This window comes from Mus musculus, chromosome 9, assembly GCF_000001635.26.
Source record: "Mus musculus strain C57BL/6J chromosome 9, GRCm38.p6 C57BL/6J".
Lineage (NCBI taxonomy): Eukaryota > Metazoa > Chordata > Mammalia > Rodentia > Muridae > Mus > Mus musculus.
The window spans coordinates 107,070,569-107,085,025 of NC_000075.6; the positions used below are offsets into that span (position 1 = coordinate 107,070,569).

Genomic DNA, 14,457 nt, shown 5'->3' on the forward strand with positions numbered 1-14,457 from the left:
TCTTAGAGCCTGAGCCATTGGTGTTCTGTTCAGGAAATTTCCCCCTGTGCCAATGAATTCAAGGTTCTTTCCTATTTTCTCTTCTATTAAATTCAGTGTATCTGGTTTTATGTTAAGGTCCTTGATCCACTCGGACTTGAGCTTTGTGCAAGGTGATAAATATGGATCTGTTTTCATTCTCCTAGATACAGACCACCAGTTAGACTAGCACCATTTATTGAAGATACTTTCCTTTTTCCACTGTATGTTTTTGGCTTCTTTGTCAAACATCAAGTGTTCATATGTATATGGGTTTACTTCTGGGTCTTCAATTCTATTCCATTGATCGGCCTGTCTAAGTACAATTATCATGCAATTTCTATCACTATTACTTTGAAGTACAGCTAGAGGTCAGGGATGCTGATTCCCCCCAGAACTTATCCATTTATTTTAAAATAAAAGAGAAGAACATGGAATGAGAGGGGCGTGGGGTGGAAGGAAAGGAGGATAGCCAATACTTTTGAGAAAAATAAAGCAAAAACCAAACAGCAACTAAACTACAAATAGTGGTGACAAGTAGCTGAGTTTTATGTCTCACACAAACAGGTACAGTTCTCTAAAAGTATGGGTTTCAGGATCCATCCTAGGCACGATGCCAGTTCCAGCATTCACCACCCAACAGTGCTTCTTGGTGACAGTTCCCTCACTATGTAAATCTTGGAAGGTCAAAGGAGCATTTCATTATAGTAAGACCAATGGGTCTCTGTACTTGCCACAATGTTGTAATTAAATATACTATTAAAAGCTATGATTGTTTATGAAATTGATTTTGAAAAAGCAAACTATATGTCAGAGCTTATAGAAAAGGCATAAAAGATTAGCATATGACTAATAATTTTATTAAATAAAAAAACTAAAATGTGTCCACCAAATACTGACAGTGGATCTATCTGCATGCCAATATATACTATGTATCAATACTTTCTGGCATTTATAAAGAACTGTGAAACACAAAGTATGGAAATATTGAGGTATATGTGAAAATTATAGAAATGGTTTTCCAAACTCAGCTTTGGTGTGGAATAATCTCTTTTACATAACCTATGGATCATAGTATCTTCACAATAAATCATCTCTTATTTCTAAATATGAAGGAAAAACAGAAGTTCAAGTATCAGAAGTTCTATCCGTTTAGAAGAAATGCTTTGGATTTGTCTGTTTGCCTGTGTGTTTAAATAGAAAAAAATAAAGCCAATGAAATGAAGCCTAGTGACACTCTGCAGTACCAAGCCCAACTGTCTCCAAAGAGGCTTCCTCTAGAAGCTGATGGGAGCAGAGGCAGATACTCACAGCCAAATATTAAGTCTATCTTGGAAAACCCAGCAGAAGTGGAGGATGACAGATTATAAGAGCCAGAGGGGTCAAGGACACCACAAGAACACAGCCTTCGGAATCAACTTAAGCAGGACTTACTCAGTCTGAAGTGACAAATGGGCACTATATAAGTCTATGCTAGATCCTCTGTATATATGTTGTGGTTTTTAGCTGGGTGTTGTGCAACTTCTAGCAGTGGGAATAGGAGGGGGGTTGTCCCTGTTTTTTTTCCCTACTCTTGGGATCCTTTTCTTCATACTAGGTTGCCTCACCCAGCCTTGAAATGAGGGTTTGTGCCTACTGTTATTGCATCTTCTTATGCCATGTTTGGCTGAAATCCCTGAGAGGCCTATTGTGAATCTGGGAGAGAGGGGAGGTAAAGGGAGCAGAGAAGGGAGTGGAGGGAGCAGAGACTGTGGTCAGGATGTATTATATGAGAAAAGAATAAAAGTAGAAAACAGTAAAAAGAAAATAGAGACAGGCCTACATAATTTTTGTTTAGGTTTCAACTTTATTTTCTAACGAGACAAAGAAGAAAACTGGAGGAAGAGGAAGAAGCCTGAAAAAGGAAGATGGAGAAGAGGGAAAGGTGGGACAGAGTGGAATTGCGCTTCTTTCTTTGATTGCTTTACTAAAATGGAGATCTCTCTCTCTCTCTCTCTCTCTCTCTCACTCACACACACACACGTGTGTGTGTGTGTATATATGTATGTATGTATGTATGCACACACATATATATGTATACACACATGTATATATATGTATACACACATGTGTATATATATATGTATACACACACACACATATATATAAATATGTATACACACACACACTTCACTGAAAAAAGTTATAAAGATGAAACAGTTCTACAACTGTCAAAGATATTTCCCCATCCTTAGTTTTCTTCAAAAATAATCTGGAGACAGCCGGCCACCTTCCTGGTGAGAGCACGGGGGTCTGCCCGGCCTGAGAGGTTTGTGTCACAGGCGCCGGCGGGAGCCTTCTTGGCTCCGGGACTCCGCGGAGGGCAGGCTGCACGGGTGACCGTGTGGAATACAGAGGCCAGCCGTTTCTGGTACAGGCGAGAGTCACAGAGCCTCTGGGGCGGCGCCATCTTCAGTTCCAGACAACCGGCCACCTTCCTGGCGAGAGCCACAGAGCTTCTGAGGAAGCGACATCTTCGACTCCAGACAACCGGCCACCTTCCTGGCCAAAGCAACACAGCTTCTGGGAAAGATCCTGTTTTGGGCCTTCACCTTCAGCCAGGAGGAGGTCCAATCACCAGATAACTGTACACCTTCCCCGAAAGAGGAGAGCTTGCCTGCAGAGACTGCCCTGACCACTGAAACTCAGAGGAGAGAGCTTGTCTCCCACGCCTGCTGATTGAGGGTAACAAAATCAACAGAGGAACAATCTCTTAACAAAGACAACTATAACAACTAACTCCAGAGATTGCCAGATGGCGAAAGGTAAACGTAAGAATCCTACTAACAGAAACCAGGACCACTCACCATCATCAGAACCCAGAACACCCACTTCGCCCAGTCCAGGACACCCTAACACACCTAAAAAGGTAGACCTGGATTTAAAAGCATATCTCATGATGATGGTAGAGGACATAAAGAAAGAATTCAATAACTTACTTAAAAAGATACAGGAGAACACTGCTAAAGAGTTACAAGTCCTTAAAGAAAAACAGGAAAACACTGCTAAAGAGTTACAAGTCCTTAAAGAAAAACAGGAAAACACAACCAAACAGGTAGAAGTCCTTATAGAAAAACAGGAAAACACATCCAAACAGGTGATGGACATGAACAAAACCATACTAGACCTAAAAAGGGAAGTAGACACAATAAAGAAAACCCAAAGTGAGGCAACGCTGGAGATAGAAACCCTAGGAAAGAAATCTGGAACCATAGATGCCAGCATCAGCAACAGAATACAAGAGATGGAAGAGAGAATCTCAGGTGCAGAAGACTCCATAGAGAACATCGGCACAACAATCAAAGAAAATGGAAAATGCAAAAAGGTCCTAACTAAAAACATCCAGGAAATCCAGGACACAATGAGAAGACCAAACCTACAGATAATAGGAGTGGATGAGAATGAAGATTTTCAACTCAAAGGACCAGCAAACATCTTCAACAAAATTATTGAAGAAAACTTCCCAAATATAAAGAAAGAGATGCCCATGAACATACAAGAAGCCTACAGAACTCCAAATAGACTGGACCAGAAAAGAAATTCCTCCCGACACATAATAATCAGAACATCAAATGCACTAAATAAAGATAGAATACTAAAAGCAGTAAGGGAAAAAGGTCAAGTAACATATAAAGGCAAGCCTATCAGAATTACACCAGATTTTTCACCAGAGACTATGAAAGCCAGAAGAGCCTGAACAGATGTTATACAGACACTAAGAGAACACAAATGCCAGCCCAGGCTACTATACCCAGCCAAACTCTCAATTACCATAGATGGAGAAACCAAAGTATTCCACGACAAAACTAAATTCACCCATTATCTCTCCACGAATCCAGCCCTTCAAAGGATAATAACAGAAAAAAACCAATACAAGGACGGGAACCACGCCCTAGAAAAAACAAGAAGATAATCCCTCAACAAACCTAAAAGAAGACAGCCACAAGAACAGAATGCCAACTTTAACAACAAAAATAACAGGAAGCAACAATTACCTTTCCTTAATATCTCTTAATATCAATGGACTCAATTCCCCAATAAAAAGACATAGACTAACAGACTGCCTACACAAACAGGACCCAACATTCTGCTGCTTACAGGAAATCCATCTCAGGGAAAAAGACAGACACCACCTCAGAGTGAAAGGCTGGAAAACAATTTTCCAAGCAAATGGACTGAAGAAACAAGCTGGAGTAGCCATTCTAATATCGGATAAAATCGACTTCCAACCCAAAGTTATCAAAAAAGACAAGGAGGGACACTTCATACTCATCAAAGGTAAAATCCTCCAAGAGGAACTCTCAATTCTGAATATCTACGCTCCAAATGCAAGGGCAGCCACATTCATTAAAGACACTTTAGTAAAGCTCAAAGCACACATTGGACCTCACACAATAATAGTGGGAGACTTCAACACACCACTTTCATCAATGGACAGATCGTGGAAACAGAAACTAAACAGGGACACAGTGAAACTAACAGAAGTTATGAAACAAATGGACCTGACAGATATCTACAAAATATTTTATCCTAAAACAAAAGGATATACCTTCTTCTCAGCACCTCACGGGACCTTCTCCAAAATTGACCATATAATTGGTCACAAAACAGGCCTCAACAGATACAAAAATATTGAAATTGTCCCATGTATCCTATCAGACCACCATGGCCTAAAACTGATCTTCAATAACAACATAAATAATGGAAAGCCAACATTCACGTGGAAACTGAACAACACTCTTCTCAATGATACCTTGGTCAAGGAAGGAATAAAGAAAGAAATTAAAGACTTTTTAGAGTTTAATGAAAATGAAGCCACAACGTACCCAAACCTTTGGGACACAATGAAAGCATTTCTAAGAGGGAAACTCATAGCTCTGAGTGCCTCCAAGAAGAAACTGGAGAGAGCACACACTAGCAGCTTGACAACACATCTAAAAGCTCTAGAAAAAAAGGAAGCAAATTCACCCAAGAGGAGTAGACGGCAGGAAATAATCAAACTCAGGGGTGAAATTAACCAAGTGGAAACAAGAAGAACTATTCAAAGAATTAACCAAACGAGGAGTTGGTTCTTTGAGAAAATCAACAAGATAGATAAACCCTTAGCTAGACTCACTAAAGGGCAAAGGGACAAAATCCTAATCAAAAAAATCAGAAATGAAAAGGGAGACATAACAACAGATCCTGAAGAAATCCAAAACACCATCAGATCCTTCTACAAAAGGCTATACTCAACAAAACTGGAAAACCTGGACAAAATGGACAAATTTCTGGAAAGATACCAGGTACCAAACTTGAATCAGGATCAAGTTGATCTTCTAAACAGTCCCATATCCCCTAAAGAAATAGAAGCAGTTATTAATAGTCTCCCAGCCAAAAAAAGCCCAGGACCAGACGGGTTTAGTGCAGAGTTTTATCAGACCTTCAAAGAAGATCTAATTCCAGTTCTGCACAAACTATTTCACAAGATAGAAGTAGAAGGTACTCTACCCAACTCATTTTATGGAGCCACTATTACTCTGATACCTAAACGACAGAAAGATCCAACAAAGATAGAGAACTTCAGACCAATTTCTCTTATGAATATCGATGCAAAAATCCTTAATAAAATTCTCGCTAACCGAATCCAAGAACACATTAAAGCAATCATCCATCCTGACCAAGTAGGTTTTATTCCAGGGATGCAGGGATGGTTTAATATACGAAAATCCATCAATGTAATCCATTATATAAACAAACTCAAAGACAAAAACCACATGATCATCTCGTTAGATGCAGAAAAAGCATTTGACAAGATCCAACACCCATTCATGATAAAAGTTTTGGAAAGATCAGGAATTCAAGGCCCATACCTAAACATGATAAAAGCAATCTACAGCAAACCAGTAGCCAACATCAAAGTAAATGGAGAGAAGCTGGAAGCAATCCCACTAAAATCAGGGACTAGACAAGGCTGCCCACTTTCTCCCTACCTTTTCAACATAGTACTTGAAGTATTAGCCAGAGCAATTCGACAACAAAAGGAGATCAAGGGGATACAAATTGGAAAAGAGGAAGTCAAAATATCACTTTTTGCAGATGATATGATAGTATATATAAGTGACCCTAAAAATTCCACCAGAGAACTCCTAAACCTGATAAACAGCTTCGGTGAAGTAGCTGGTTATAAAATTAACTCAAACAAGTCAATGGCCTTTCTCAACACAAAGAATAAACAGGCTGAGAAAGAAATTAGGGAAACAACACCCTTTTCAATAGTCACAAATAATATAAAATATCTCGGCGTGACTCTAACTAAGGAAGTGAAAGATCTGTATGATAAAAACTTCAAGTCTCTGAAGAAAGAAATTAAAGAAGATCTCAGAAGATGGAAAGATCTCCCATGCTCATGGATTGGCAGGATCAACATTGTAAAAATGGCTATCTTGCCAAAAGCAATCTACAGATTCAATGCAATCCCCATCAAAATTCCAACACAATTCTTCAACGAATTGGAAGGAGCAATTTGCAAATTCATCTGGAATAACAAAAAACCTAGGATAACAAAAACTCTTCTCAAGGATAAAAGAACCTTTGGTGGAATCACCATGCCTGACCTAAAGCTTTACTACAGAGCAATTGTGATAAAAACTGCATGGTACTGGTATAGAGACAGACAAGTAGACCAATGGAATAGAATTGAAGACCCAGAAATGAACCCACACACCTATGGTCACTTGATCTTCGACAAGGGAGCTAAAACCATCCAGTGGAAGAAAGACAGCATTTTCAACAATTGGTGCTGGCACAACTGGTTGTTATTGTGTAGAAGAATGCGAATTGATCCATACTTATCTCCTTGTACTAAGGTCAAATCTAAGTGGATCAAGGAACTTCACATAAAACCAGAGACACTGAAACTTATAGAGGAGAAAGTGGGGAAAAGCCTTGAAGATATGGGCACAGGGGAAAAATTCCTGAACAGAACAGCAATGGCTTGTGCTGTAAGATCGAGAATTGACAAATGGGACCTAATGAAACTCCAAAGTTTGTGCAAGGCAAAAGACACCGTCAATAAGACAAAAAGACCACCAACAGATTGGGAAAGGATCTTTACCTATCCTAAATCAGATAGGGGACTAATATCCAACATATATAAAGAACTCAAGAAGGTGGACTTCAGAAAATCAAATAACCCCATTAAAAAATGGGGCTCAGAACTGAACAAAGAATTCTCACCTGAGGAATACCGAATGGCAGAGAAGCACCTGAAAAAATATTCAACATCCTTAATCATCAGGGAAATGCAAATCAAAACAACCCTGAAATTCCACCTCACACCAGTCAGAATGGCTAAGATCAAAAATTCAGGTGACAGCAGATGCTGGCGAGGATGTGGAGAAAGAGGAACACTCCTCCATTGTTGGTGGGATTGCAGGCTTGTACAACCACTCTGGAAATCAGTCTGGCGGTTCCTCAGAAAACTGGATATAGTACTACCGGAGGATCCAGCAATACCTCTCCTGGGCATATATCCAGAAGATGCCCCAACTGGTAAGAAGGACACATGTTCCACTATGTTCATAGCAGCCTTATTTATAATAGCCAGAAGCTGGAAGGAACCCAGATGCCCCTCAACAGAGGAATGGATACAGAAAATGTGGTACATTTACACAATGGAGTACTACTCAGCTATTAAAAAGAATGAATTTATGAAATTCCTAGCCAAATGGATGGACCTGGAGGGCATCATCCTGAGTGAGGTAACACATTCACAAAGGAACTCACACAATATGTACTCACTGATAAGTGGATATTAGCCCAAAACCTAGGATATCCAAGATATAAGATACAATTTCCTAAACACATGAAACTCAAGAAAAATGAAGACTGAAGTGTGGACACTATGCCCCTCCTTAGAAGTGGGAACAAAACACCCTTGGAAGGAGGTACAGAGACAAAGTTTGGAGCTGAGATAAAAAGATGGACCATGTAGAGACTGCCATATCCGGGGATCCATCCCATAATCAGCTTCCAAATGCTGACACCATTGCATACACTAGCAAGATTATGGTGAAAGGACCCTGATATAGCTGTCTCTTGTCAGAGTATGCCTGGGCCCAGCAAACATAGAAGTGGATGCTCACAGTCAGCTATTGGATGGATCACATGGCCCCCAATGAAGGAGCTAGAGAAAGTACCCAAGAAGCTAAAGGGATCTGCAACCCTATAGGTGGAACAACATTATGAACTAACCAGTACCCCGGAGCTCTTGACTCTAGCTGCATATGTAGTCGGCCATCACTGGAAAGAGAGGCCCATTGGACACGCAAACTTTATATGCCCCAGTACAGGGGAACGCCAGGGCCAAAAAAGGGGAGTGGGTGGGTAGGGGAGTGGGGGTGGGTGGCTATGGGGGACTTTTGGTATAGCATTGGAAATGTAAATGAGCTAAATACCTAATAAAAAATGGGAAAAAAATAATCTGTATTTGTATCTAAGATGTTTCTTTAAACTTCCCTCATTAAGACTGTAAAATAGGATTGGTTTGTGTTCCAAGCTCTACAGTAAAAAGTTAACTGATATTTCTAAAACGTTTATCTTCCTTATTAACTGGTTTTATGCTTGCAGTTAAATTCCAATATGATGAATTGTGAAACTATTAGTGGCATTGATTCAAATTCATTTACCATTATCAGGGGTTTTTGTTTGTTTGCTTTTGGGGATTTTTTATTTTTCTTTCTTTTTTGAGGCAGGGCCTCTCTCTTTAGTCCTGGCTGGAACTATGTGGACCAGGCTGGCATCAAGCTCACAGAGATCCTTCTGCGTCTGCCTCCAGAGTACTGGGATTGAAGGCATGCACCGCCACTCCTGGCTACTACTATGGATTCTTAAGGTAAGTGCAATGATACTTTATATTATAATGACTAGTATTTGGGGCTGAGGACACAGATTCATTAGTTGTACTGTAATTTAACATATTATATTTTACTTAGTTTTTTATTGTTCCAAGTCATTAATTTAGAGAACACTATCTGATCAATGTACTTGAATTCATGTACACTATAGTATATAAGTAGGTTAGTATGCAACAACAATTACATTGTATAGCCACGAAGAACTTTAATTCATGTATATTATAGCATATGAGTAGTTTAGTATATAACAAGGATTACAATGTACAGTCAGGAGTTAATAAGCAAAACAAACCAGGATAGAATCTTGTCCCTTCAAAAAAATTAAATCAATTTCAATTGTATTTCTCTTATTTCTAGTAATAACAACTATCACTCTCAGTTGGATTCACTCAGATATATTGGGTTTTTTTCCCGATTTATTATTATACTTAGCAGTTTCTTTCTTCAAGTGTCACCTACAAAAAGGAAATGAGAGAGAGCTACTATGTACCCTTGAATACATAAAAATTGTTTTATTTGCACTATCAGTTAATGTGACTACTTACAAAACTCTGGCTAGTATAGCATTTCCCTTATGGAATTCTAAAGCAACCACTGGATTATCTTCCAGTATCTGGTTCTAATGATAAAACTTTTGAGTCCAGTATGACTACTTTCTTTTGTAAGAAAAGCTGTTTTTCTATTTAAAGACCTTTAAGAATTTCTATTCATTCCCGGAATTTTTAAAAAGTCTTAATGTGCGTTAATCTGGAGTTTGTTTTTAACTCCATTCATTACTTTAACTGAATAGTGATCCTTTTCTATCTGGAAGCTGTGTATTTTGGCTCTGGGACTTCTGCTTCCTTATAAACACTACCTCATTGTCTTTGCTCTTTTTCTGGGAATTAGATTTGATCTTGAACCTACTCAGTAATGATTCTCTACCAGTGAATATGTTCAGTGAATTATTTTCCATCTTTTTTGTTTTATTTTCAAGAAAATTACATAAAATTTATCTGAGTTTTTTAGTTTAGAAATCACATTTTTCCTTCTTTCTTTATTGACTCTAATTCTAAATAATGAGCCTTCTTTATTCTCTTTGTAGATACTGGAGGAGTTTGATTTGTTCTTAAAGTTTTTAGTGAACTTCCATTTCTCTTAAAGGAGAAGTCATTTCCCTTGGGCCCAGATATTTTTAATCCTGGTCTCCCTCTTCCATAAGAGACAATTTATTTAAATATCAGTGAAATCTGATTGCTCATTTATATATAAAATGCACTGGAAAAAATGTAGAAAGTTTTGTGAATAAATAGATGACTGGCAAGCTTTCTTTTCTGGTGAGAGTAGGGAACTGGTCATTATATAAAGCCTTTAGATGCCACAATACATGAGATCCCAATTCTTCCTCCAGTTGCCCAGTTTCTCTGAGGCTGTTAGTTTCTAATATAAAGGAAAAACAACTGGCTATTAATTCTTCCCAAGAAATGATTATCCTTCATACAGACTTTAAAACCATCACTGTGACCTTTTAAGGTCACTCTCATAGCCCCTGATTCTGGGAGCTTCAGAGAAGACTGGCTCCAACATTAGCTGAAGTTCTCTCTGCCTATATTGGCTTCTTCTGTCAGCAACTTATTCCCTACCTTTCAGAAATGCATCCACATGTCTAATTTACTGGTTTCTTTTCTATCATTCCAAAATGCTTTGGCTGGAAGACGTGAATATAAATATTTAAATATATTTAGACAAACATGTGTGTCTGAAGTAGGAAACTACTGGTTGTTTCAAAGTTCAGTGGACATGAAAAATTACTAAATTTATGAATAAATACAACTTTAACTTATATTAATTTATAATGACAAAGTCTCAAATTTTTATTTTTAAAGATTTGCTTTTATTTTATGTATATGGGTGTTTTGCCTACATGTATGTCTTTGTACCATGTGCATACCTGGTACCATAGAAGCCGTAAGTGACCAGCAGATCCCCTAGAGCTGAGGTTGTAGACAGTTGTGAGCTGCCACGCTGGGTGCTGTCAATCAAACCCTGGTCCTCTGAAAGAGCAGCCTGTGGTTTTAACGACCAAGCTATCTTTCTAGTCCTCAAACTTTATTTTAAGGACACAGAAAATCATCATATTCACTATACAAATGCAGGAGTCTTTCTGAATGGCAAATGAGTTAAGAGTATTTTAAAATGTAAATCTTTATTTATAGGTTATGCTTATTCAGATTCATTGTATGGGTATAAAACATATAGAGAACACTAATGCTTCTCTCTCTCTCTCTCTCTCCCTCTCCCTCTCCCTCTCTCTCTCTCTCTCTCTCTCTCACACACACACACACACACACACACACACACACACACACACACACACACATACACACACACAGAGTACACATTTATTTGTTGTGTGTGTAGGCATGCAGATGCCCAAGCAGCAAAGAACTTGCTGTAGCAATCAGTTTCTCTTCCACCTTGTAAAATCTGGAGATCAAACTCAGCTGGAAAGGTTCAGTGGCAAATATCTTTATCCGCTGAGCCATCTTCACTGTACCAACTCCCCTTTTCTCTAAAGCACCACAAAAACTTTTTACATATACTGTAATTAGTAAGGTTTAAAATAAAGGAATTGATCTCCTGGAAGACACCTCAGAGGATAGTCAAATTCCTTAATTCTTTCCAGAAATAAAAACACAGGCTAAGAAAACTTCAGACTAGAACCATTGATAACTAGAAAAAAAAAACTAGCAAAACTGTATGGAGGATATATTATCTTTTAATCATTAAAGAGAAGCTTAGCTCAAGTTTAAATTCTGTGAGGACTGAGTTACAAAGAAACTAAGAGATGCCCAAGTAATAGTTATACTTACTCATTACCCCAGTCCAGACGCACGGTGATGTGCCGCTTAACCTCCCGCACCTGATCCTGTGTCAGGTGACCAGACAGTAGCTGCCTTCGCAGGTCAATAAGTTCATTCATCACATGGCGGAGTTTGTAGAAAAGATCTACTTTGTGTTTCTGAAAGGTATTTTGGTGTGGGTGAAATATAAAAGGGATATGGAAAGGGAATGAAAAGAGAAAGAAAAATAGTTAAACTATGGAAAGTGCTCATTTCCCTGAACTACAAAGGCAATGTAAGAAGGAGAATACTTAGAAACAAAAAGGCACTTCCTACTTTCTAAAAACTTGTACACAGTGATATCTAATAAGGCAGTATAACTAATCTGCATCATCGAAAAAGCACCCCTCTACCTAATCCTGGACCACTCATCTCAAGTAAATCAAAGTTATTAAGCTTAGTCAGAAAAGTAACTTACACAGGAACCCAAAGCTGATTTCACAACGGAAGCAATAATGCCCCTACAAGCAAAGACTTCGACCATCTGGCAACACCTCTAGTTTCATCAGGAGGGATAGTCAAGTTAAAAGAAGGAGGGAAGAGAATTAATTGCCCTATTTTGAAGCAACTAAGGTTTCATATAAAGCCAGTCTCTGGAGTGAGATTTCTTTCTTGGTTTCTAGGCCTCATCTAGCTTTCTAATTAGCTTCTTTTAAACAGTGTGTGTCCCTAGAGTGGGAGATTTCTACTCCTTTCAGCTTAATAAAGATCCTTACGTTATAAAAGTTAAGTAGAAACATCATAATAAACTTAATTAAGGGCATTATAGTGTTTATTACCTTGCAAGTAAATAACAAAACACAAAAAACTAAGTACCCAGTTAATGCTTCAAAAACTGTTCTTAAGAATAAATTTAAGAACTGGAGTATTACTTCACAGAAGCAAAATGACTTTTTTAATACTTAGAATTCTCTTTCTTTCAGAGAGAAACATGATTTTATACAATTGTTGAAGATAGTAAAGTACAACCAAGTATTATTAAAGAATGCTTTAATAATCAATCAACACATTCTATAAATGCAATTTTTCCAAGTACTTTTGTTCCATAATCGCTTGATTCCATGGGTCAAAAGGAACAACTGTATTGTCACAGAAAGGAAGGCTCCCTAATATAAGTATTGACACACAGAGTTAGAAATGTAATGAAATGACTAAAGTACTGTCAGAGAAAAGGCAAGAGCATCAGCTGAGAGTGATGCAAAGGGATGCTGAAGCTTTAGAAAACACGAACCAGTTTCTCAGAGATGCTGATTTGAACTAGAGGATGAAAGATAGTTTCAGCTTCAAGGTAGTTCTGAGAATTGTGAACACTAACAAAAAGTAGGGGTCTTTTTTAGGCCAAGTGTAAGGGAGTGTACTGATACCAGTGTTTCACATATGTCTTCGTATGTGCTATGATTTATTCTTCTTAAAGAAGTATTTATTTTTATTTTATGTGTATTGATGTTTTGCACAGATGTATGTACCAATTCCAAGCCTGGTGCACACAGAGGACTCAAGAGGGCATTGGATAGCCCTGAAACTAGAATTACAGACAGTTGTAATCTGCCATGCTGGTGCTGTGAATCAAGCATAAGTCTTCTGGGAAAGCAGCCAGCACTTTTTATTGCTGAGCCATCTCTGTAGCCCATGTGCTACAACTTAAATTTTTGTGTCACACCAAATTTACATATCAAAATCCTAACCCTTAAGGCAATGGTACTAGAAGACAGTACCTTTGCAGAGATGATTAAAGTTATGAGGGCAGAGCACAATTAGCATTAGTGCCCTTGCAGAGGACTGGTCCATGGAGTTTGTTTCCTCTACTACACAATGTGAGGATGTAGAGAAAAGGTGTCACTTATGTGGAAATGACCTCTCCTATGACAATAACTCTATGTCTTCATCTTAGACTTCCCAAATTCCAGAACTGTGAGAAATAAACTTCTGTTCTTTACAGTTTATGAAATTTTTATAACAGCCTTAATTAACTGAGATTATATATGTAGTATGTATGTGTATAATTATATAATATGGGTATACACATATATAAGCATACACACATGTAATATATACACATATATACATAATGTCTATGCTAGAATACACTGATATAGTTTTTAAAGAATTATAAACAATTATTTGTTTTTTAATAAGAACTTTTTATATTAAAATTTCCAGAAATCATAATAGCACCCATGCCCTGTTCTTGTATGGCAATGTAACACAGACAGTCCTACAGGGAAAGACAGTGGATTTTCTCCATGAATCTAGGCAGGTCTTGAGACCACTCTAAGCAATAGAACATGACAGAATTGAACTAAGTCAGTTGTGAGCCCAAAATTAGACTACTTCTTGCTGTCTATTAGTATGCACGAATAAATAAATTAATAATCGGTAAGTCTTTTAAGCACAGCTGTATGTTGAAGCCACAAGTTGACATCCTAATAACTAGTTCTTAATACCATATACCTAGCCTTGCCAAATTTCCAGATCCCGATTGCCCACCCTACAACCACCTGATTGCAACAAAATGAAACTGTGAGAGAAAACTGCCCAACTGAACTACTGAAACAGTTAACAGTTGTTTGAAGCTTCTAGGCTGTCCCTGGTTTGTTATTACTGGAATATAACCGCTATAC

At 38.1% G+C, this 14,457-nt stretch overlaps 1 protein-coding gene across 12 annotated transcripts in view; it reads right to left on the reverse strand.

Moving 5' to 3' along the window:
• Dock3 (dedicator of cyto-kinesis 3) overlaps positions 1-14,457 on the reverse strand; it is a 339,506-nt gene that overhangs the window by 177,744 nt on the left and 147,305 nt on the right. For 11 of the 12 annotated variants that reach the window (XR_001778834.2, XM_030244177.1, XM_011242872.2 and 8 more), the window contains exon 6: positions 11,807-11,955. The exons of the other annotated variant lie outside the window; for it this stretch is intronic. Coding sequence is in view for 10 of the 11 variants with exons in the window: in XM_030244177.1 (XP_030100037.1) it covers positions 11,807-11,955 (149 nt within the window). In the remaining variant the exon portion in view is untranslated. The remainder of the gene's footprint in view (positions 1-11,806; positions 11,956-14,457) is intronic. 12 annotated transcript variants of the gene reach the window in all.